Source organism: Opisthocomus hoazin, chromosome 6 (genome assembly GCF_030867145.1).
Source record: "Opisthocomus hoazin isolate bOpiHoa1 chromosome 6, bOpiHoa1.hap1, whole genome shotgun sequence".
Lineage (NCBI taxonomy): Eukaryota > Metazoa > Chordata > Aves > Opisthocomiformes > Opisthocomidae > Opisthocomus > Opisthocomus hoazin.
This window is the reverse complement of record NC_134419.1, coordinates 59,739,239-59,763,464: the sequence shown is the minus strand read 5'-3', so window position 1 is coordinate 59,763,464 and position 24,226 is coordinate 59,739,239. Positions and strand designations below refer to the sequence as shown.

Sequence of the window (24,226 nt, the reverse complement as noted above, 5' to 3'; positions counted from 1 at the left end):
AAGACAAGATGAATGTGGAAGAGAGGGCTAGACCTGAGCCCGTGATAATCTCAACTTCAATTCACCTGCGTGTCAATGCATATTCATACAAAAATAGTCACATGCTTTTATCTTTCTACTGTCTTCTCATTATCGCTCTGCAAAGAGTTAAAGGTTTTCCCTTAAGAAGCAATATCCTGCAGCATATCTGCAGAAAGAACTTTGAGGCCTATCTTCAGAGTAAATTCACAAACATCAAAACACAAAAAAGAAGACCAGTTTCACTGCAGGAATGCTTAGTCCATGAAAACTTAAACCAAGTTAGACCATCCAACTTAACTGATGGACGTGGACACAGACACTTCACAGCTACACTCAACACCTCCCTGAAAGTCTCGCAGTCTAGTGTTTCATTTGGCCAGAAATTCTGGGGGCTGGTTCCCACTGATCGCTCTGCTCATGCACACTGAGGGAACTGGTAAATTGCAGGGATCAATACTGAGGATATTATGCTCAATCTCTAGTGTTCCACAAAACTGTGGAAGCAGCCCCTGCTAGAGAGGGAAAAGTGACTTTTTCTGCTGAAATACAGTTTCTGTATTTTACTACATTCCAAACCAGAGTGTGCCAGTCCCATGAGACAGCTGGTAAGTGAATAGCATCCACTTTATAGCACATCAGCTTTACTTAAGCAAAGCTCACTCTCTCAGGAAAGATGATACAATTTTTTTGTTCAGCAGAAAAAGCAGCTACCATGAAGCAGTGAATTACATGAAAGCAGCAAGTAATTCACTGAAAGACATTTAGAACCATAGTTCAAATTTACATCTATGCCAGGCAGTCATCAAAAAAAAGAAAAGGCTCTTCTAGCAAAGAGAAGGAAAAAATACAGAATTTGTCATTGCATGATCTCATGCCACTTTGTGGACTTTGTATTCTACCAGATTAATCACAGTGGAACACATCAGCAAAGCTGATTCTAGATTGTTAAAGACAATATGGAGACAATATATTGGAGATAAAAGTCAGCCTCTTCAAACAGTTGCCTGAAACTCAAACTAATCCCCTCACTGGTATAATTTTCGATGTTGATGAAGATTATTTGTTATGCTTTTCTCTACTGCTATTTCGTCCATTCCTGTTTCCATGGCCTGGTTTGGAATAACAACCAGTTAGATTAAAAGGTCATCACTGAAGACTTTGTCTCATATTTCTGCCTTCTTCTCAAGCAGGAAACATCATAAACCTCAGAAGAGAGTGCTCTAAACACAGTTTCCCCCCCCCTAATTTCAACACACAATAATTTCAGATAAATGAGGATCTAAATACTTCTCTGGCATCCCAAGAGATATTGAAGTTTTCACATCATTTAATGACAAATAAAATAAGTTTTGCCTCAGGGTATGGAAAGCACTGAAATACTGTCTGAATATCCCTCCAGAGCAAATGAACAAAAGAAGATTCTAACATTTGGAGACCTTTATTAGTTTGCCTAAAAGTAGCAGAGTGTTTTCTGTCTCTTGATTTCTTAGGGAAAAAGGGTCCCATGCTGTCTTTCAGATAAGAAAGAGCTTTACCTGTAAAGCTGAGAACTCAACATAGCTGAATCACACAAATCTTGCATAAGAATTCACTTTTGTAAATGAAATAGCATTTATACAGCTGTTTGATGACTACAGACGAGCTCCAAATCAACAACCACTGAAGGACTTTGGACAATGAGGACACAAACTATCACTCTTATTGGATGCATCCCTGCCTCACGGAGCGACAGATAAAAGCTTTTATGTTCTGACTTCAGGCTGAGAGAAAAGAATCAAGAACATTGCCTAGCTGAGCTTTCGTCTTCATCAGGTAAGTTCATAGGCTGTTTCGGAGATCCTGTCCATTGCTGTAGCAGCCCAAAAAAAGAACTATAAGAATCTCCATGTGTGATACTGTTTTTAAAAATAATCCAAGGGTTGGCTGCATTTCAAGTGAGGAGAGCATCTTATCTTCATTGTTTCTTTGATCATTATAAACTTTAGGAAATGCTACCAAAGGAAACAAAAACCAACCACCAAGCAGAGTTCATTACTACAAGCTGTGGGTATAAGTCATATTATCAGCTCCTGGTTGGATAATAGGCTGTCACATGGTACTGCTGAGTGTTGGGTTTTTTCTGCCTCCTTGGTTCACCCAGATGTGTTTCCTCTGCTGGTCGTCTGAGAGAAAGAAACTAATTTTTTGGTTTTCATTAAGTTTCTATAGCAAAAGAGCCACAGTACTGACCTGTCTCAAGTTTAGACATTTCACTTTGTCCTTGACCAAGGAAAGCTCCCATACACACACAACTGAGCTTGTTCCAGATGTGATTACGGTAGTTGCTGAAGGACACACAGCGCAGAGGCACTTTCCCCAGTCCGCCATGCACTCAAATGTTGTCACGTTCTGTACAGGAAAGCAGCTTTAAGTCAAATACTAATCTGGTGATATCGTGCATTTATTAATACCAAATGACAGATTCAACTATCAGAACTGAGCCTCCGTTTCGCCAAATGCAGGAAAGAAAAGCTGATCTTAACCAGTCTCTATGCTTACAACACAGTTGCACAATATGTGCTCACATAGACTGTGGCTGCATGCAGCTGTGCTATCCTCCAGGGGCCAAACTGGAAGGCTGGACAAAGGTCAGTGTCTTATGTCTCCTGTGCCACAGACTTGCTACATAACTTCAGACGAACCTATTCTGTCACCATATAGTGACAGAATGCAAACATTCAGTGTAGATTGAAAAGAAAGCTCAGACTGTGATGGCCATTGCTAACAGAGTTAGTGCCAAGCTCTGTAATCCTGCTTTTACTTGGATTGAGAAGCCAAAAGCCAAAGAACTAAATTCCATTCTGTGCCAATGGCTGTTAGCAGCACCCTGACCAGCCTAAACCAAGGTCACATCTATTAATTATAGCACATCCTTCTGCTTACATTATGCATTAGCTCTCTCCCACACAATGGGACAACAATATGGTGCTAATGATTCTGGTGGAGCTGGATGGCACAGCTCAAAACCCATACCACTGACAGAACAAACCTTTAAGTACTTACAACGGGGACAAAAATTTCCTTGAAGTTCGCATCCAGAGGCATTGTTGACCCAGAGAGAACTCCAGTTGTACTCCCAACTACTTCTCATAGTGAGTGTGCAATCACACTCACTATGCTCAGTGTCACTAGGCTAAGTGACATCCTGACTTTTGAAGAGACAAACCACATAATTTATACCTACAGCAGCACTATGAATTGCTAAGCACTCATTTGAATTGAAATCAATGGAGAAAACTCTCAATAATTTTAAACAGGGAGCAGAAAGTAAAATACAACTCATGGCTTTTTCACTTCCATTGGCTGGGGGCATGTCTGTCAAAACATAATGATGTGGCTTGCACAAATACCTGTCAGTATCTTGCTGATTGATGTATTCTACCATTCTGGCACCCAAGGTAACTCAGATGCCTCTGAGTGTCATAACATTGTCCCAAACACATCTAAAAATTGATGTGTTTGTGGTAGAGGAAGAAACTGGATCTGTCAAGTGCAGTTCTAACAAGCAGTGTGATGACATAGACCATTGATTTTTAATAGTAAAGAAGTAAGGGTATTAACTTTCTAGAATAGAATACATTATTATTTTGAATGAATGGGCTAAGCTTGGGAGCCAGAGTGGAATTGACAGATGGTCTTCTTTTAATTCCAGCAGAAAGTTCTGCACAATGAAATTTCTAATCAGTGGTCAGGAGACCTTGTATTGTCCTTACAACCCATGAAATGTGGTTTCTCCTTCATTTTAACAGACAACACAGTCACTGGAAGGAAAACTCGAGATATTTTAGAGAGGAAATCCCACATTTTTCAGCAGTGTAGAATGACTTTGTACTGTGGTGGGATATCCAACTTGACATTCCTCAAGAAGCTTGACTGTGAGAAAGGTCTGTACAGCATCCTCTGAAATCCGCTCCCGAACAGCCTCTGAAATGGGTGCCCAAACCAGCCAAAGACCACACATATAATTAATTTCTGGAATGCTTAAACTTTTTCATATTTACCTTCTCAGACCCATAGTTGCCAAAGCAGCAGGTGAAGTCCTCAAATCCCCAGCAGAATGTTTTGCTCCAAAAAGGGGGCATCAAAACTTTTTTTTTTTCAACAGCCAGAATGCCTTTTTCAGTATGAACAATGTGCCCAATAGCTCCCTTGGGATAGTCTGATAAAACAGAGATTATATTTAATTCTGTTGTTTTTGCAGATCTTACATTAACTTTCCTCCTTGCACAGCTTGTGTGGTGAGGCTGGCAAGTCCCACAGCTGGGCTCAGTGCTGTGCCCAGGCCCACAGACAGGATTTCACTCTACAACTGATATTCCAAGCAGAATAGTGGAAACACTCCTTTCCAATGGACCACATAAATCCATGCAGAGGGAGTGATGTGCTCCAGAGGAGGGCGTTTAACAGCAGTGTCATTAAGCTCCTTTTCATTGGCAGACTGCCTTATGCCATGCACTACAGAGGATGTCAGGCATGTCACCAACACCAGCTGTAGTACAGTTAAAGGAGCCCACTGTCCCCACAAAGATGTGTGATATAAAGAACATCATTGTGGGGTGAAAAGTAGACATACTGAAATTTTCCAGGCTTCTTCGTGGTAAGAAAAGTGACAGACTAAGAAAAAGATAAAGAAAAAGAAAAGATTTGAAGATCGAGAAGTGGAGAAAGACAGTATTTGCTTTGCTGTTGAACATAAGAAGAGAGAATGAGAATGGAAAACAGTGAGCTTCATATTTCAATTTAACATATTCTGAATGTAGAAGAGAAAAAAGATTTAGGTGTCTTACAAAAAAAAAAATCTGTTCTGAACCCTACAACAGAAGTTTCAAGACTTTTCCTATTTGAGTGTTTTCAATGCCCACTCACAATACACACATACATAAACAACAATTGGCAGAAGAGATCCTGATTGTACCAATTCATACGAAGATGTGTGACTACTTCTGTGCTCTTGAAAATGCAGATTCACCCCATCCAAGAATTGTGCATTTATTAGCTCAAAAAATGGAGCACAGCCCCTAGAGCACCTTTTATTGTAACTGGTGAGAGCTTCAGGTTTTGCAGGCTACTCATAAAAGGAGGAAGAATTCCACCTGAGTGAAGGGACAGCACAGTCTCTCTTCCTGATGAACTTTTCCCTTGGGCATTCCTGGATGGATGTGGTTTTGTGAAGAGCTAGAACAAAGCAATGGCATTGAAAAATGAATCTCTGTTAGCCAGATCATGCAGGGGACACATCTGTTTAAGTCTCTAATCCTAGACTCCAGGACTGTCATACATGAACCTCTTAATTTAAATAAAATCTTACCCTTATTACATTTTTGTCAGACTACATCCCTTCCTCACAGAGATAGGAAGCTAATCCCAGCAATTTAGGAGAAGAGAGAAAAATATAGGTGAGACTTTCAGCTGTTTTTATTTGACTGTACCCATTCCCAGACTAGAGGTTACTCATGTGATTGTACTGAAAGAGCAGAACTCAGATTTGATGCCACAGCTGTATAGCATACAACAGGAACAGAATGATTAGGAAGTGGAATCACAACATGTATGTGGGTACATACTGATGTAGTACACAATATGGAGATGTCTATATCCCACCTTTCAGCAGATTTAAATTAGAAAGTGTCTCTGATTTAAGTTTTTATTCTTGCTTTCCAGTTGAAACACTAGAAGATTGAAATAAATTATGCTCTCTACTCGCATGATGAAGTGGTACCTGCTTTGGTATCTGTCCAAAGTTGCTGATAAAACCCAGAATGGTACTCTTAATAAGAGGATCTTTAATGTTGTTGAGGTCCATCTTGTCTCCATAGAAGTAAGGGTGATAGGTGTTAACTGCCTCCACCGCAGCTGAGCCATGTTGCTTGTGGCCAAAAATAAGATCTATCCAACGATGCAGGTGTGAACTGACATAGTCACTTTCCAATGCCTGAAAGCAAAAGAAAATTAATTCATTCAGTAGAGTGTATCCATTACAAATGCATTACCACTTTCCAGTCCCTGCTGGAGATGTAAATTCTCTGCAAGTGAATCTTCACACTTTCAGCTCCTCCAGTACCATCAATCTCAGCACATCCTCACAAAAAATGACCAAAGAGATGAAGGGTGGATCCCCATAGGAAAAGCAAGGACAGAGCGCAGCATGCTTGACTTAGCAGACATCAAGGGGCAACGTTCTCAAAGACAACACGGGGAGGTTCCACTAAGCAATGTGCAAGCACTCCACAAATCTTGGCGCATCTTCCAGCTTCCAGCCTATATCAAAGCCTGTGCTATCATGTCTTCACCAACAGTGTCCCTGGAAGTGTTCAAGGCCAGGTTGGATGGGGCTTTGAGCTATCTTGTCTAGTGGAAGGTGTCACTGTCCATGGCAGAAGAGTTGGAACTAGATGATCCACAAGGTCACTTCCAACCCAAATCATTCTATTATTCTGTGGTTTAAATGAGCAAAACATTTGTTAGCATTTGGTACCACCACTTTGCTTTATATATAATCACAGAATCACAGAATATTAGGACTTGAAAGGGACCTCTGTGGGTCATCTAGTCCAACCCTCCTGCCGAAGCAGGGTCACCTAGAGCAGGCTGCACAGGACCTTGTCCAGGCACATCTTGAATATCTCCAGAGAAGGAGACTCTACAACCTCCCTGGGCAGCCTGTTCCAGTGCTCTGTCACCCTCAAAGTAAAGAAGTTCTTCCTCCTGTTCAGCTGGAACTTCCTAAGCTTCTGTTTGTGCCCGTTGACCCTTGTCCTGTTGCTGGGCACCACTGAAAAGAGTCTGGCCCCATTCTCTTGACACCCACCCTTAAGACATTTATAAGCATTTATAAGGTCCCCTCTCAGGCTTCTCTTCTTCAGGCTAAACAAGCCCAGCTCCCTCAGCCTTTCCTCGTAGGAGAGATGTTCCAGTTTCCTCATCATCTTTGTAGTCCTCCTTTGGACTCTCTCCAGGAGCTCCTCATCTTTCTTGAACTGGGGAGTCCAGAAGTGAACACAGTGTTCCAGATGGGGCTTCACTAAGACAGAGTAGAGGGGGAGGAGAACCTCCCTCGACCTGCTGGCCACACTCTTCTTAATGCACCCCAGGATCCCATTGGCCTTCTTGGCAACCAGGGCACACTGCTGACTCACGGTTAACCTGTCGTCCACCAGCACACCCAGCTCCCCGTCCACAGAGCTGCTCTCCAGCAGGTATAAATTACAAGTAAATTAAGCTACTAGTCTATTTGTAGAAATATGTCTTAGTTATGAAATACACTGAGTAGCAGAGACTTTATTTGAGAAGATATGTATAAACATAGATTGGAAAGGCAGATGACCAGCAGAGGGGCTTTAAGTTGGATCTGAATGATACAGCAGGAGAGGCTGCATGCCATGAGTCAGCAAAGAGAACGTAGAGCTTGTACTGAAATGGCAAGGGGTGTTGCAAGCCAAGACAGGGAAGGGATTTTGCAATAGTAGAGTCAGGGTACAGCAGGGCAACTGCATGACACAAGCTTCAAGACTGCTTGGGTTTGATCACAAAATGTTTTGCTAGCCTTACAGGGCTTAAGCAGAGAGTCACAGCACCAGATTTCCTCATCCTGGCAAAACTCGGGGTCTGAACTCTTTTCCCCAAAATAAGAAATAGTTAACTTTGATTAGATTTGCCACCCATAGTGACAGGTGTGTGGATTAACGGAACCAGAAGGCATAATTACTACCAGAGAAGACTGGGAGGGATGCTATGAGGCAATACATCCACCCCAAGCCTTACACATGAGACTTCACTAAATGCTACTGCTCCTGCCATCACCTGCCTCACCAAATTTTTGTGCATTCCCAAACAGCCTTGCCCAATGATTCAAACAGCAATGTTAAGCATTATTAAAAATACTTTGCTATCTCCAAATCATTTGACTGTGCAATACTCCCTGATGCTCAGTTAAAGGTCTCCCAAGCAGACCATCTCACCCAAAGCACAGCAGAAATAAACAAGCTAATGGGATCCAGAACAATGGCTCATTTCACAGAGCAGACAGTTAGCCCAGTGCAGCTGGTTTAAATGACCCTGCCCACAGTTATAACTATCACAGGGTAGCTCAGAGAACAAGCATGGCATACAATCTGTCCCCTGCAAACAACAGGAAAACATTTATGAACAGACTCAGAACTCATCCTCATTAATAAAGGCAGTTAGTCCATGAATTACAAACTGTAAATTTTGCCTGGCATCACTACCAGAGCAAAACAAAGCAACCAACAAAGCTGCAACTGTGCAGCCTCTCAGTATTTCATTGAGCACTATGACAAGCCCAACCAGGAAGAGAGAACTTGTGGACTCAGGAGGAAGTAAACAAATTTCTTTAGTAGACTAGATTCCTAACTTATTAAACATGAAACAGGGAGATACTCAGATTTTCATGTCAAGAACAATTCTTTGCTCTCATATTCTTTAAAGTAATAGCCAAACCTCGGAACAGTGTTGATCCAGATCTGTTTAATGCACTAATCTCACTGTGAAACCTCACAAAAATGACCATGATACCAGTAACAAGCACATCCAGCCTTGTGGATGATTTCAGAGGAGACAGAAACCCTCATATTTCAGAATTCAAGATCACTAGCTTGAGGTTAGACAAACTTTCCCAGGCAGGCTAATCAATTTTCTTTCCACAGCAAGATTTCTTGCACTCTCCTGTGTAACATCTAGTACTAGCTATGGTTGGAGAGAGAATATTGAGCTGACTGCACGTGAGGTCTGATCAGATCTGGCAAATCATAAAGAAAATGAGTTTTTAAACATGATCTTTCATTGGCTAAACTGCTTGTATTTGAGATTTGTATTAATTTGTAGAAGTTGTGTGGCTTTATCAGCTGTGCCAATGTTATCAAATAATGCAGCTAGTGGAAGCAGATCTGTAGAACAGAACAGATGGTAGAGAGGGCCCAGTATCCACATTACATGTACTTTGGGGGCTTTACTTCAAACTAGATCTAGTCTGCTCCCACTGGTTGAATGCCACCAGCATCTGGAGTGCACAACTGCAGCGCAGCTTTTGGTTTCATTTCTTCCAAAACAAATCTAGTTCATTCAATCTGAGATCACTCTACAATGACAGCAAAACCATTCTATGCAGGGACTATTGAGATTCTTTCCCATACTGCACCCTTACTCCAAAGTACAAGGCAAAAGCAGATGTTCCCCACTGTATCTAAGTGCCTTTGGGGTGCCCTCTATTACACAAGCAGCAAGCAGCATAGCTCAGTACTTTACACTCCAAACAAGACACAAGATAAGAGATAGTATTTCTCTCTGTGTTTTTCTTTGAAAAACATCAGTGTAAAATTGCAGCAGCTTTCAGGCATCTATGCATTTCTGTCTGCAGCACCTCTGTTAGGGAAGGACAGTGTTGTCTTTCCCATATTTGGAAAACTGGAGAACAGAAACTAAACACCTTTGGAGGTCACAGAGAGAGCATGAGACAGATCAGAGAAAGGAACCAGAGAGCCTCAAAACCTACATGCCTTCATTGGAGTCACTGGGGAATACCAGGGAACTGTTGCATGTTTGACATCAGTGGCCCCATTTGCAGTGGGTAGCATGGAGTCGCTTCCCTGCAAGGGAAAGGATTGGGCATTCCCTAGGCACAACTCTTTGCTTTGGCAAGCACTGTACAAGCCTGAAGTGCACACAACACTTACACAAGGATCTCCTCAAAGCAGATATATCATCACGTGGTTATGGGCACTGACAAAAACTCAGGTCTCTTCCCTCCCACTACCTTTCAGTGTGATTACAGCCCTGCCTCTAAATAGCTCTCTATGCACCTTCAGAGATGCCTGACTCAGTAATACATATTATTGTGTATGTGCAGGAGCTTAAGCAGTCTGAAAATGGCACTTAATCTATCTGCATCTCAGCTCTTTGGCAAAAACATGCTCTCCTTATCCCCTCAAGCTAATAGGTTGCAAACAGGCAGTGGATAGAGTCTGACTGAAAAATGTAAGAGAGGTTCTGGGGGAAATTCAGACACTGAATAGTATTTTCTTTCCAAATCAGAACAAAAAGCCTAACTGTCTAATTTTCTCATGTATCAAAATCCTCCTCAATCCTTCCCAATTCTAAATATGGAAAAATGACATCCTTGTATTTCACTAATAATGAGGCTATATACCATACAATACTAGCTATAACAGCTACATCATAAAATAAAATATTTTCAATTCAGCCTATAATATAATATAAACATTGGAATGAAAATGTCATTTTGAAATGTTACAAACACAGAATGTTGAAATGATTTATTGAAACATTTTCTTGTTACAACTGACACACTCCCATTTCAACCTGATTTGTTATCTGCTGAAAAACTCTTCCATACATTTTTTTCCCAAGCAGGTCTACTTACTATCTGCTTGTCAGCCCAGTAGTACTGGGTACTGTGATCTGAGTTATACATGTAACTGTTACAGAAATACAGGATAAAAGCAAGAACAAGAAGATTAATATAGCTTCTGTAAAGGGACTGATTAGTTACTGAATATGCTGTAAATTCAATGTACTGGCTCAGGTTACTAAACTGTGTGGCAGCACACCACTGAGTCAAGCTCCTAGGCATGGAGACTCTTAAGACCTGCTAATAATAGTAAGCAGCTATTCTATAACTTGGAATATCAGTAATTCACAATCTTTTATGTATTGAGGAAGGATTCTGGGGCAAAAAGTGATAGGTGACTACTTTCAATCACATTTTCAAAATGACTGAAAACAAGATTTTTAATAAGTATATAAAAAAGTTATCCATTTCAAAATAGGTAAGGTAGTAAGAAATTCTACTTCTTTTAAGCATTTTTTTTCAGCATTATTGTTCTGACAGATTTAAAGTGAAGTGTTCGGGTCATGAATTCACAATAAAGACTCTTAATCAATTAAACAAAAAAAAATCTCACTATATGCTCAACAGTCCTAGAAAAGAAACAAAGGCAGGACTACTGCACAAAAAAGTAGGCAAGCACAGGATCAGATCATATCCATGTTCACTCACAGGAGTAACCTGATCACGTGTGAATGAATCCAGAGTTGAACAGGCTGACTCACAGAGTTATTCACAAACCAAAGTGTTTGAAGCATAAGTAACCTATAGAGACAACATGGGATGCATGTGCTACAAAGCACTGACTTGTGTTTAGAATATCAAGTTTTAACAACAATTAATTCTTTGCAAGATATGCAGATGATGCACGCTACGAGGAGCCTGTTCTCTTAAAACTGATTAAATAAAAGAACATTTTCTTCAGGATGGATCCACAGCCCATAGAGCAGCTTATAAAGGAATTTTTTTTTAAACATGGATAAAAAATGGCATTGCAAAACACGGGATTAAGACTAGATTACTGACAGCACCCAGGTGGCCGCAGCGAGAAGGAGATGTAAGAAGAGGCCAGAACAAATAAATCAAATAGATGTATAGGGTCTCAAGAGGGAAAGGAGAGACACTTTAGGTATAAGGAGTGGAGCCATACAGAAATTCAAAATATAAGGGCACGGGGAAGGAGATTTGTACTAAATGCCAGACAATGAAGATGGTCTCCTTCCAGTTGTCTCTGTACTGATTTGAAATAAGGTGTCAGAACATCAGAAAGAATGAGAGGAAGATTCAAGAGAATGCCCAAGAAAAGCATGGAAATGATTTAGTGGTATGGACAATCACAATGAATGCAGCACAGAAGTGCAAATCAAGGGACATGAAAGTAATGGCAAATTAATGGGAGCATGGTGATTGCTGTCAAGGGTTAAGGGAACAGTGGAGAAAAGAAGATTTACAAGACAGGAGTATGACTCTGGTTTTGTTCAAACGGGAACAAAAACTTAAGGCAGTCAATAAGAACATCAGAGATAAGATTTAGGAACGAGCAATTGGAGAGGTCAATGGAGGAGATGCTTATTTGGAGATATCAAAATAAAGAAGACAGTTGTAGCCACAGGTTTGGATGCAGTCACCTACAAGGAGATTACAAAAAGCGTAAGCTGAACTCCCAGGGGCAGGGCCTGCATAGGGTAGGAGAGGTGAGAATAACTCACTGAAGCAGAAACTGAAGGTACACATGATGAACCAGGATGATGCAATGTCTTGAAAACCATGGCCTTTTTGTTTAGTCCCACCAACGCTGACATATATAATCATCACACTTCTAGTACACAGTAATAATCTGCACGGACTCACAAATGCAGATTGACTCCTTTTGCCAGAGGAAATCTGATGAGATAATGCAGTGGCACTATAGTACAGCCCATTCCATTTTAGCTCCAACAAAAAGAGAGATGTGCACCGAGATATTCAGTGGCAAAGCCTCCATTCAATGCAGCAACCTTCATACAGAATTGTCTTTGCACTCACCACTACGTAGCAGGTGACATCATACAGAAGTAAGACTTTCTAACTATTAACAGATAGCACTAATTGGAGTAGGTCTCAGGCCCTTAAAGCTATTTGCTTTCAAATTGCCAAGGCTGACTCCATTAAAAGCAAGAAATCACATTCATCCCCCCCCGTCCTGGCATGACTCAGATGTGGAGGTAGATAGTTTAAATAAACACACAGCTGGATAGCAACAACGTGGAACTGCACTCATATAAATGCCAAGTGCATGCATTATGTTATGTTCACATACACTTGCGGCTGAGAGAGGTCCATGCCACAGTCCTAGATACAAACCTCACCTGGTTTGCCTTGATTCAAGGTGAATTGTTAGGCAGACAAGTAGACATACAAAGTTTAGAACCCAGCATGAACTCTGCAAAGGCAAGATGCATTTGGATCTAACATTTTGGTTTGTGACTCTGGCCTTCAGAGTTTCATTTTCAGTGGAACCCAGTTCAGCATTTACTCCCAAATCTTGATATTCACTGACCTGTCTGTGCAGGAGAATGAATTTATGGGGGTCCCCATCTGCCCAAGGAGGAAGCTGCACATCTCCCAGCACTGTTCCATCCTGCATGCAGCCTGCAGGAATTACAAAGGGAGAATTAAAAACAAGATTTGTATACATTGCAAATAGGAACAGCTTTTCCAAAACATTGAAGTCAAAGGAAGTTGAGGTGATTTTCACACATACTCTTTCAGGTTCTACATCAAATATAGTGCCATAGAACACTGCAGAACCAGTTTCTCTTGGGATTTCTGATCTAGTAATAAAGCACTGACAAGATGTTCTGGTAACTGTCACTAATACAGTAAAAACACACATCCTCAGCACAAACCATTTTAGCTCAGACTGGAAACTCAGACAACACAAACCTGTTGGCACAACTTTCTTTTTATACATAATCCCATGGGCCTAACTGCCAGATATTCCTAGTAAATCAGCCACTGAGAGAGATTTTGTTCTCAAGTTCTTTGCAATCTAATTCCTTTAAGAAGGTGAGCATATGCTCTTAAATCAGAGCACAGTGTTGTGCAACTGGATGAATTAAAATCTAAGTTAAGGCTCAGGTCTGGGACTGCAAGTTTCCTGACAGTGTTAGCAGTGAACAGATTCAGGTTCTTGGCTTTGCCTGTTATCAAATCTTCCTGTATATTTTTTTCCATGTTAGCAAGATTCTGTTGTCTTTTTTAGGTCCCTCCACTTGATTCCACTCAGGTCAGTTTCTGAATCTTGATTTCAGCCGGGCTCTGTTTCTTGGCCTCCTCTAAAGATGAAGCTACCTCAATTGTTTCATATCATTTAACAATCTTCTAACATCATTTTCCCATTCTGCCCTTTTCTTAGCATGTCTCATTTCACTGAGATCTTAAATACAATTATAGCTAGACTTCAGCACCATGGGTTACGTTTCCTTTGCTGTCACCAATTTAGGATGATTCCTAAGGTGTTTCTCCTCTACCTTAATAACAACCCAACCTTCGTCCACTACAAAAAGCAGTTTTGTATTGCAAATGATGTGTATTTCCTGTAAAGTGAGGTGAATCAGGACTGCCATGCCTATATCTGAACAGTATTTTTTCTGGATTCTCTCTGACCCTCCATCTCTGACGCAGAAATATCTAGGACCGTGTACATTCAGAAGAGATTTTGATGCTGCTTGAGGCCCGGGATGATAATATAGCAGGTCATGTAGTTTGTGCAGAACCTTTCAAGAAAATAGTGAGGACATTTGGCAACTTTAATCACCAGGGACACAAGATTAAAAAAAAAAAAAGTCTTTCACCATCACCTTTCAACAAGTGATACATCTCCAAAAGTCAAATTAATCTATTGTTCATAGCCACATAGACGCGATGATACAAACCAGATTTTCAAAAGCAGCCATCTAGTTTGCTTATATTGAAATCTAATTTTGTCTCACAAAATGTGCAATTCCTTTGCACAGTAACTAATAGGAACTACAATCCCTTCTGAGTTAGAAACATAGTTCTTCTGATATTATTCAGATATCAGAAGCTTATATTCTTGTAGCCTTATTTTAATAAAAAATGATCTGCCATCGCTAGAGAGCCTCATCTGTCAGCATAGTCCAGGGACCAACTCCCAATATGTGATCTGGATCTTTTCCCTGTCAGGATGCTGGGGAGTGGAAGGGAAGCACTGAAGCCCCTTCTAGCACTTACCAAGTTCAAAGTGATTTGCATTGGTTAGGAACTCCGGCAAGTAGAAGAATTCAGGGGTGAGTTCCCTGACATCACTCATGTTGTCCCTTGATGCAGATTCCCACGTGCTCTTGACACTGTGAAACATCCTGTCTGCAACATCAAAACTCCCACCCTGTGAAATGAAGGCAGACAAAAAGACTGCAGTGTGAATATTCTGTTAAATAAAAAATATATGCAGAATCTTAGCAATTCTGCAATAATCACCTCATCAGATGTTTTACTAGGTGATATCATAGAATCATAGAATCATAGAATGGTAAGGGTTGGAAGGGATCTTAAAGATCATCTGGTTCCAACCCCCCTGCCATAAGCAGATCTCAAGATCTGTCCCAGCTCTACTTACTGTGATCATATATTAGGGGCTTAGTCCTAATTTGTAGATTTGTAGATTGAGAATACCATAAAGCTTGGAGTCTTAGCATAGCTTGCAATAACACAGAGGCAAGCAGAAATGATCATGGTAGCTTGAGAATATCCAGTGTACACTATTATTAATGCTTCTGAAGGCAATTAATTCCTTTCATCCCAAAATGATTTGCAAGCAGTGGACACAACTTCAGTGTTTTCACTTCAGTTGTGACTCACACAGTTGTGAACAACCGTATGTGCAATCCTTCAGAGAAAAACCTTTGGGGAAAGAGGGTACCACTGAAATAACATTCCTCAGGTCCAGGCAAACAGGAAGGCCGAGTGGGCAGGAGCCTGCAGGCACTGCTCATTCCTTATGGGAAGGGGGGACAGCATAAAAAGGGGGAGAAGGGAAGAATGTTTGGGTCCCAAGCTGAATTAGTATGTAAGGAAAGAGAAACAAACTACCTCGCGTCCTAAGAGCATTTAAACATGTTTAGTTTAATGAGAGTCAAACATTAGACAAAAGCAGCCTTAGTAGCCCCGGACATCACTCTGAACTAAGGCCTCAATAAAAAAAAAAAAAGAAAAAACAAATTAAAAAACCAAAAATCACTAATTGAATGAAGAGTATATGCCTTACAATGTAGCCATAACTCCTACAGGATTTTCTAATGATCTTTGAGATATTGTATGCATTTGTGAAAATTCAGGTCCACCTTTATATAGGGATCCCTAAATTGAGCATGAAAGGATTTATTTTGACATAAAATTTCTTTAATAATGAAAATAACCAAATAGAGATTCAGTTTTTGAAGATTATCTGAATTAGTTTGTCAGAAAGAACAAACTGTTTCAGAAGAACCCTGACTTTTTAATTTATAAAGTGACAGAATCAAATTGTTTCTCAATACCAATTTCAGGTACTGACAGCAGTATATCTGTCCAACTGCAACATACTCCCAGGCTAATATATGTATTTCTCATTAGGATTAATTAATTTGAATTGTATGTCATGGGACATAACACTACATCTCATTGCCAGGGCTCAAAAGAGATTGTCAGAGATAGAAGAAGTATCTTTAAACAATTCTGCTGTGCAGTGAAAATGTATGAATAACTGCTCATCCTCAACCATTCAGTCCTCAAAGTTGCTTCACTAGGCAAGAACAAGCCAGCAGGATTGCAGAATGAAGACACTAAAACCCAGAGGTGGTGCAAGAGTGAATCTTTTCATGAACATGAGATGCAGTCAGGTTTTGTTTATGGCTAACCTCTTGAGAAAACTTCACAGCTTTTGGTTAGTTTTCTCTCTGCCTGTAGACTGTTGGTGTGTGCCAGATGAGGAGGATGCTGTCCTTCTGCACAACAACAGTCAACTGAGGCTTCGACTTGCAATGTCTTAAATAGGAAAACCTCTAAGTGTCCACATGCTGTAAGGATGGGATCCCACTCCCATGGACCAGGTGAACCCTAAGCAGCAGTTCACAGAATCACAGAATGGTAGGGGTTGGAAGATGAAGATCACCTAGTCCAACCCCCCTGCCGAAGCAGGGTCACCTAGAGCAGGCTGCACAGGACCTCATCCAGGCAGGTTTTGAATATCTCCAGAGAAGGAGAATCCACAAGCTCCCTGGGCAGCCTGTTCCAGTGTTCCGCCACCCTCAGAGTGAAGAAGTTCTTCCTCATGTTCAGCTGGAACATCTTACGCTTCAGTTTGTGCCCGTTGACCCTTGTCCTGCTGCTGGGCACCACCGAAAAGAGTCTGGCCCCGTTCTCTTGACACCCACCCTTGAGATATTTATAAGCATTTATAAGATCCCCTCTCAGCCTTCTCTTCTTCAGGCTAAACAAGACCAGCTCCCTCAGTCTTTCCTCATAGGAGAGATGCCCCAGTCCCCTCACCATCCTCGTAGCCCTCTGCTGGACTCTCTCCAGTAGCTCCTCATCTTTCTTGAACTGAGGAGCCCAGAACTGGATGCAGTACTCCAGATGCGGCCTCACTAGGGCAGAGTAGCAGGGGAGGAGAACCTCCCTCGACCTTCTGGCCACACTCCTCTAAATGCACCTCGGCATACCATTGGCCTTCTTGGCAACCAGGGCACACTGCTGGCTCATGGTTCATTTGTCCCCCCAGGTCCCTCTCCACAGAGCTGCTTTCCAGCAGGTCAGCCCCTAACATGTATTGGTGCATGGGGTTATTCCTCCTCAGGTGCAGGACCGCCCCACATTGGTTTCTGATGGAAATAACCACTTTCCTTTTGACGCCTCAAGTACCTGCACACTTATGATGCAACTCCTTTGGATTTGCAAACTCTACTAAGTCTGGGAACTGCAAGTCAAGAAATTACTTTTGCCATTATCTTTGATGGAGAGAAACTATCCTCATGGATAAGCTACCAAAACACAGAAGTCAATAAACCCTAAGTTCTTAACCCGCATGTCTTTGCTTGTCTTTTGAGACAGACTCCCACAAAAAGCCAGCACATATTCCAGATGGAAAGACCCCGATGCTGTTTCCCCCAAGGTGAATTCTGACCAGGATTTGGGTCCAGCCTCATCCCTAATGAAAGCACAGTTCTACTTTGCTTCCTTGTATTTTATGTCCTTCTTCCTTATACCGCTGACAACTGTGAAGCCTTCCCACATCCACTCAAGGGACTGAGTGAAGAAGTGGCTAATCACATGAATAAGCCTAGCTGGAGTTAATCTGATGCGCAAGGTCATCTTGTTCTTGATCATTACTAGGCAGGGACCCTTGGAGTCAAATTCAAATTGAAATTAAAACAGAGTAGAAGGAGGACTATAAATAAATCAACAGCTAACAAGTAACTCATTGAAGCATATTAGAGGGCTTTGTATATTTAATCTGCACACAGCGCACTGTGTCTGGTGGTGATTGATGCTTTTTCATCTTTTTTTGCAGCTTTTATGAGAGCTGATGGTAATCTCCTGAGAAACAATATGATTTGTAATAAAAAGATTACCTGTATTAAATAAAAATAATATATACATAGGAAATGCTGTTAGTGTGACAAATCTGGTTAAAGATATTACCACCACGAAGAATTGTGATTTTTTCTCGGGCTGTCTAATTCATTTTAGGGAAAAGTAATATCTTTAAAACTTAAGCCTGTATTATTTATAAAGGAAGCAATAACTGATTTTCCCATTTCCTATATTAATAAATTTATTTGCATATATTTATATCAGAATTAATGAGTTTTCTCTCTCTATGAATACAAAAACTGCACTGAAAGGGAAAAAGAGAATCAAGAGTTGCTTTATGCCTTTAGATTGCAAGTTGACATAAACTCTTGTGGTTTTTCTATAGCTAGATACAGTAAGTCTGTTTTCTTTCCTTTCAGTAGAGGCCTTATACTGTCTTCAGGAATACTGGAAAAATATGCTTTTTAAACTACAGTTCAGCAGGGCATATACAAAGCAACTAGTCAAAATGATCTCTAGAGAGAAGTTAGAACTTCCCACGCTTGTAAAACTAAGCATCCTAAGATCTTTGGTGGTGCTTTAAACCCAAAGACCTCAAAGTGTTTCTAACAGGTGCTTATGAAGGTGCAAACACTTACGATACTCCCAGAGTTGCTGAGAAGTAGTTACCTGCAGTCAGTACTTGAATGACTGCTCAAGAGTCAGTGACACTGTCAAGAGTAAGAACCCTATTCTCTTTGAGAGGTAAATGCCAGGAAAGAAGATCGGCCTGCTTGCTGAAATACTACACAGGGATAAGAATAAAAGCGTATAAAATCTGAGGTGGATCAAAAGCAAATGTCACTAATTGTTGAAGGCATGTGGTCCTAGAATGCCTTTCAAACGAATACACTAAACATAGAAAACTTTGTGGCTTTTTTGTGGTGCGAAGACCAACACCTGAAAGGAATTCTGGGAGGTACTTGACTAATCATAGAATCATAGAATTGTAGGTCGGAAAAGACCTCTAAGATCATCGAGTCCAACCATCCAGCCCACACCACCGTGCCTACTAAACCATAACCCAAAGTGCCACATTTACACGTTTTTTAAACACCTCCAGGGATGGGGACTCAGCCACCTCCCTGGGCAGCCTACTCCAATGTCTGACCACTAAGGTAAAATGGAACTTTACCTTAGTGACTGACTAATCTGAAATGAAAGGTATAACACCTGTCTGATGAGGCAGTCTTTCATCCATTCCAATATAACATGCAAAGCACATACACACTTTTCTCCAGAGTCAGATCTCAATACACTTAAATAAAATTTGAAATAATAAGCTTTTGTAAAGTTGTCTACAGTTGCCTTACTAGAGGCAATGCTTCCTCAGTGTCTTCTTCTGTGGTCAGATGCGAATCAATTCTTTGACTTGAGAAAAAGAATAGTACGTCAACATCAGTTTCTCACAACGGGTGCACCCAAGTTGTTGCATTTCCTTGCCATGTGCATTCAGACTGGCAGTTTGCAGTTATAAGCGTAGCCTTTCCACTTTTTAAGATGCTGAGAAGCTTTCACAGCTCCCAACTTGGCACCCTTCCAAGGTGTTAAGTTTGGGAGCACTCCTTTTCCAACCAACTCTTGACTTAGGCATACAGTTCTCAGGTCTGCTGTTTGCCTGACTGCATCTCACAGTCAGCAATTCCTAAGCCACTATAGGACCAGTCACCTGGGGGAAATGACAGCGATGAGCTCAGCTGAACATGCAGTAACATAAAAGCAAATGAATGAGAATGGAAGAAGTTCAACAGTTGCAGTGGATCCATATCCAGACAAAACTTTGAGTCCCTGAAATCTCATCAGCCTTTGAAGAGAACTATCCCCACAAAAACGCTTGTTACCTGCTAATCACACATAAACACTGCTGCAAAGCAGCTACTCAGACTGGGAACTTGTTATGCATGGAAACTGTGCCAGTGAGATACAGTAGCCTTTGTTGTTTACAACAAGAAATAACTGCTCCACAGTTGTTCATGACTGCAGCTAACATATGGCTCACAGAGTGCGATGGTAGCCATTGCCTCAGGTGGTTCACTAACCCATCAGCTACTGCTGGTAACAGCCGACATCATAGGGCTTATTACTTAATTAGCACAGTGCTTTATTTGTATTAGTTCATTTAAAAAAAAAAAAGAAAAAAGACAAGCACAACAGCAAAGCACTTGGAGAGCTTCAGGAGGCAAGGCCATTCCTGGCCATACGTACAGCAGCGTCTGAATGTGGAATATTCTGGCCTAGCTGTCTCCCTCACATCACTCCACAAGGATAGGCAGATTTCAGCAAGAGACTCCTTAAAAAAACGCTTTTGAGGACCTGTCCTACTAGTAGAATCTGCGATAACACAACACATTTTACAGAAATAAGGGTAACATCTGCTACAGCCCAATTGTCTGTGCTTGTGTGTCACCAACTGCCTGCTGAAGAGGCCAGTCAGGAAATTTGGTTCCCTGTGTGCTGACCAGCTGGTAAAGCTAAGCACAAAGTTCAGTTTGCATGAAATTCAGTTCCATATGGAGTGCTTTTGGCACCATAAAACAGTGGCAAGTTCAGAACAAGCTAAACCAAAATATTCCTTCTGGAGCACTGGTTGTAGTCTCACCCCAATTCTCCTTCAGGGAGCTGATGCCATGATCTCTATCATTCCTCACCCACCAGCACCTGTGCATCTTCATCTGGCCCAGGAATGCTCTTTATGCCACCACAGCCAGCTCCAGGTGCTTGCCTGTAACCACATTACTGTATAGGCATTTGGGCTGAGAATGAAAGTCTCATATGCCCCAAAGTCAGAAACTTATGTTCAGACAGGTCATAAAACGCTGTCTAGGTGTTTACATACCTTAGCTTGCACAAAATGCATCACAGGACCAAAATGAAATAATCCTTCTCCCTCAGAAAAAAACAAGATTATCAGGCATCAATCATGCTCCCATTAAGATGTTTTCGCTGAGTTCAACAGACGCAGCATAACGCCTTCAGTGAGCCCAGAGTCCACACAGAGTATATAGAAAATGTCAAAAGAATTAATCTGCCTTCATTACACAGCCACTATAATTTGCTACATGGTTCATAACAAGGTGTAGGAGGGAAGCTATCTTGCCCCCTTACCTGTAGAGAACAGAAGGTCTGGGTAAACGGCTCCATTCGGACCAGGTAAGATGCGACTATAATTGCTGATGAATAGTGAGTACAGTAATGGCACTGGGCTGACAGGTCTCCTGGAAATTGGACACAGATCAGATTTCAGTGCAAAATATCACCGTTTCAAGCCCATAGTATTCAGTTACCACAGCACAACTAAATAGGGAGAGGGTCGATAAAGCAGATGTGTTCAAGGATCTGTGAGCAAAAGCACACCTTGCATATTTCCATTGAATGTGCACAGTTACTACAATCTCTGCATGTTCTTTTTTTACCTTTCACATTTCATTTTCTGAAGAATAAGGCCTTTAACTTTCTAGGCTATCCTCTTTCCCATTAGTACCAACAAAGTTCTTGATCAGCCAAGTGAACAGCCTCAACGTCGTGTTTCCTTTTCTTACAATAACTGTTAGCTAAGCTGTGTGCTGCAGTCTTCTACAGGCAGCTTAGCTAACAGACAAGACTAATGCATGCAGCTTGGTTACCAGAGCAGTCTTTTCTAGAGAATATTGCTTTTTGTTGTAGCATCTCTTCCTGCCCAAGGGAAGAGGGCAGAATGCAGCAGTACAAGGCATGTAAGGCAGTGCTTGCAGGAGTAATTTCTCTTTGAATCCCCAACCAGTTTGTATCCAGATGCAAGTGGACCTCCTTGACACGGTCCTTCCCTTCACCACAGCTCTGGGAAGGTTTTGGGTGGGATTCACCAGCATCCCCAAAGGCCTGAGGGGACTCAAGCCTCTGCTGTTTGTTAGTCTCCCAAAACACTCACCCTCAGTCTTCTCCACCTCATTGTAGCGCTGGATGAACTTGTGTTTCCTGTCCACAGTCTGTGCTCCCATGGGCTTTGACAGGTCTCGAAATGTATGAGGATTAGCAAGGTTTAGAGTCTGAAAAGCAAAACCAGCAAAGTTGTGGATTTTTAGATTCTTGAATCTTAGACATCATGACTAGCTCAGTGACACTAGATAGGTGCAAGGCTGTGTTGGAAGTTTCACCTATATAAAAAGGCCACAGACTCAGTACTAAAACACCAGTCTCCAAAACTAGGATGGCACTTGGAAAAAGAGTGGCAGCATGTGCCACTGAAAGGCTAGCATGTACAAGGAGCTTCACAAATAAAGGTTCTGGCAGGTTACAAATTGCTCTCAAGGCTCTTCTGTCCAAACCTACTTGTCAGGGGTCACAGAAGCCTGTCCCTGCCTATCTGCTGAACCAATACACCCTGCCCTTATCTAGGTATGTATTTAACAGATGTTCATCCACCTTTCTGAGGCAGAACATGATCCTCAGCATGCCGATTTCAAGATAAAGCTAGCCTATAAAGAATCAATACAGTTCAAATTAACTATCTCAAATTTTGAACCCTTGGTCTAGACCCCTCGGCTTTAATGGCATCACTTAACAAACCTTTGTATGGTTGCTATCGTAGAAAGTACAGAACGCTGCAGCAAGCACTGACCTCGGAGTGATAATCAGCAAGGACCCATGGAAACACAGGATACTGCATGTAGTCATTGTAGCTGCGGCCAGCCAATGTGTTCAGATACATGAGGTAATCAAAGTTGCTGATCTCCCTCTTCTGCCAGGGAAAGGAAACAAACATTAAAATCTCCTAACTCCACCCATGGAAACCATGCCTTATAGACACCTTCAGAGTTCTGTGGTTCCCGGGTCCACCAAGACAAGATTTATAAAAACCGCAATCAATCATCCATTGCCATTCAGATCAGCACAATGTCTCTTCTAGAATGATCCATTCAACAGAATCTGAGTTCATTCTGGCTCTTCTTCAGACAGGCCATTTGCATTTGTCTATAATCACCTGTTGTTTTTATGTTGTATTTGCATAACAGAGCATTTTATCCCAATTTAAAAGTGAGCCAAATGCATGCAATCTGGAAAATCCTGGGCAACTGCCTGTACAGAAAACACTCCAGAAAGTGCTACATATAAACAAGAAGATATAGATTTCTTCAGTATGTCTTGGGTCACCAAGATCGGGGTACAGGAAAGTAAATGCATGTCTCAGCTCAGAAATGCATCTGAGAAAACAAGACATGCACTCATTTACATGCACACATGATCTGTGTCATTCAACTAGGTGACTGTCTTTGGATTCAGTTTAAAAATGTGCATAAAATCACACTTAATCTGCCAGACAGTAGCACCATATGTTTCACAGCAGAAGCAAAACCTCTGCAATAGCCAGACATAAATACTCTGCTCCTCTTGCCAATAACCTCACCTCCAGCAGTGAGAGAACAGCTTAAGCCCTAAAGTACAGACGTATATGCACAAATATCTGTGCGCGGACACACAGACAGGTGCAGATATTCTTCTCTTAACCATGTCCAGCCAAGATTTAGCTTACCTGCCACTTCTGGAGCATTGTCTTTTCCCCTCCTGAGTGTTTCCTGTATGGAACAAATATTCGATTGAAACAATCTGCTTCAGAATAATAGGAGAAAGTCAACACATTAATATCTGTGCCCCCCGCTCTCATCCCACAGAAACGAGAGAAGACCAATAGCAGATGAATGTTTGATCACTGACCAAATAATTCCAAAACCAGAGAGTGTCATCAGTTAGGTTAGTGCTGCAGGATGCAAGTTTCATTACTGCCTTCAGCAGGAAGGAAGGCTCGCCTGATGAACAGGGATAGCTCAGCTTCAGGTGGCTGATGAGTTTACCACTGACAGTCACTCTCCCTATGACATGCTGACTCTCCCTAAGCCACTTGCCACTCTGATCCTGAATGAAGTGCCACTTAAAGTATGATATTTAAGAAAGAAAATAGAAGGAAGTAGGGTGGTGGTGCTAAGGATGGATTCTGTTTGCCTTAAGATATCGTTGCAAACTGTGGCCGTGATGCCATACGGTAAACTACAAGAATTCAGAAGCTGACTCACAGGCAGAGAAGAGCGCCCTGCAACAGAAGCAGACTGACAGCTGGGGACATCGACCTCCTCAGCTGTTCGGAGCTAAGCCATGCTGCTAACCAGCCTGTGCTCCCAGTCTCATCCCACTGCAGAGCCAGAGTGCTAGTGACAGGTA

General features: G+C 41.6%; 1 protein-coding gene across 7 annotated transcripts in view; it reads right to left on the bottom strand.

The window, feature by feature from the left end:
• WDFY4 (WDFY family member 4) overlaps positions 1 to 24,226 on the bottom strand; it is a 146,424-nt gene that overhangs the window by 13,053 nt on the left and 109,145 nt on the right. For 5 of the 7 annotated variants that reach the window (XM_075423362.1, XM_075423364.1, XM_075423367.1 and 2 more), the window contains 10 exons: positions 23,544 to 23,586; positions 22,632 to 22,751; positions 21,942 to 22,059; positions 21,140 to 21,249; positions 14,657 to 14,810; positions 12,960 to 13,051; positions 5,780 to 5,992; positions 5,088 to 5,235; positions 4,062 to 4,219; positions 2,251 to 2,409 (listed from right to left, as the gene is read on the bottom strand). In XM_075423362.1, coding sequence (XP_075279477.1) covers positions 2,251 to 2,409; positions 4,062 to 4,219; positions 5,088 to 5,235; positions 5,780 to 5,992; positions 12,960 to 13,051; positions 14,657 to 14,810; positions 21,140 to 21,249; positions 21,942 to 22,059; positions 22,632 to 22,751; positions 23,544 to 23,586 — 1,315 coding nt within the window. Of the gene's footprint in view, positions 1 to 2,250; positions 2,410 to 4,061; positions 4,220 to 5,087; positions 5,236 to 5,779; positions 5,993 to 12,959; positions 13,052 to 14,656; positions 14,811 to 21,139; positions 21,250 to 21,941; positions 22,060 to 22,631; positions 22,752 to 23,543; positions 23,587 to 24,226 lie in introns of those variants that run through there. The other 2 variants (XM_075423366.1, XM_075423368.1) reach the window with 2 other exon arrangements.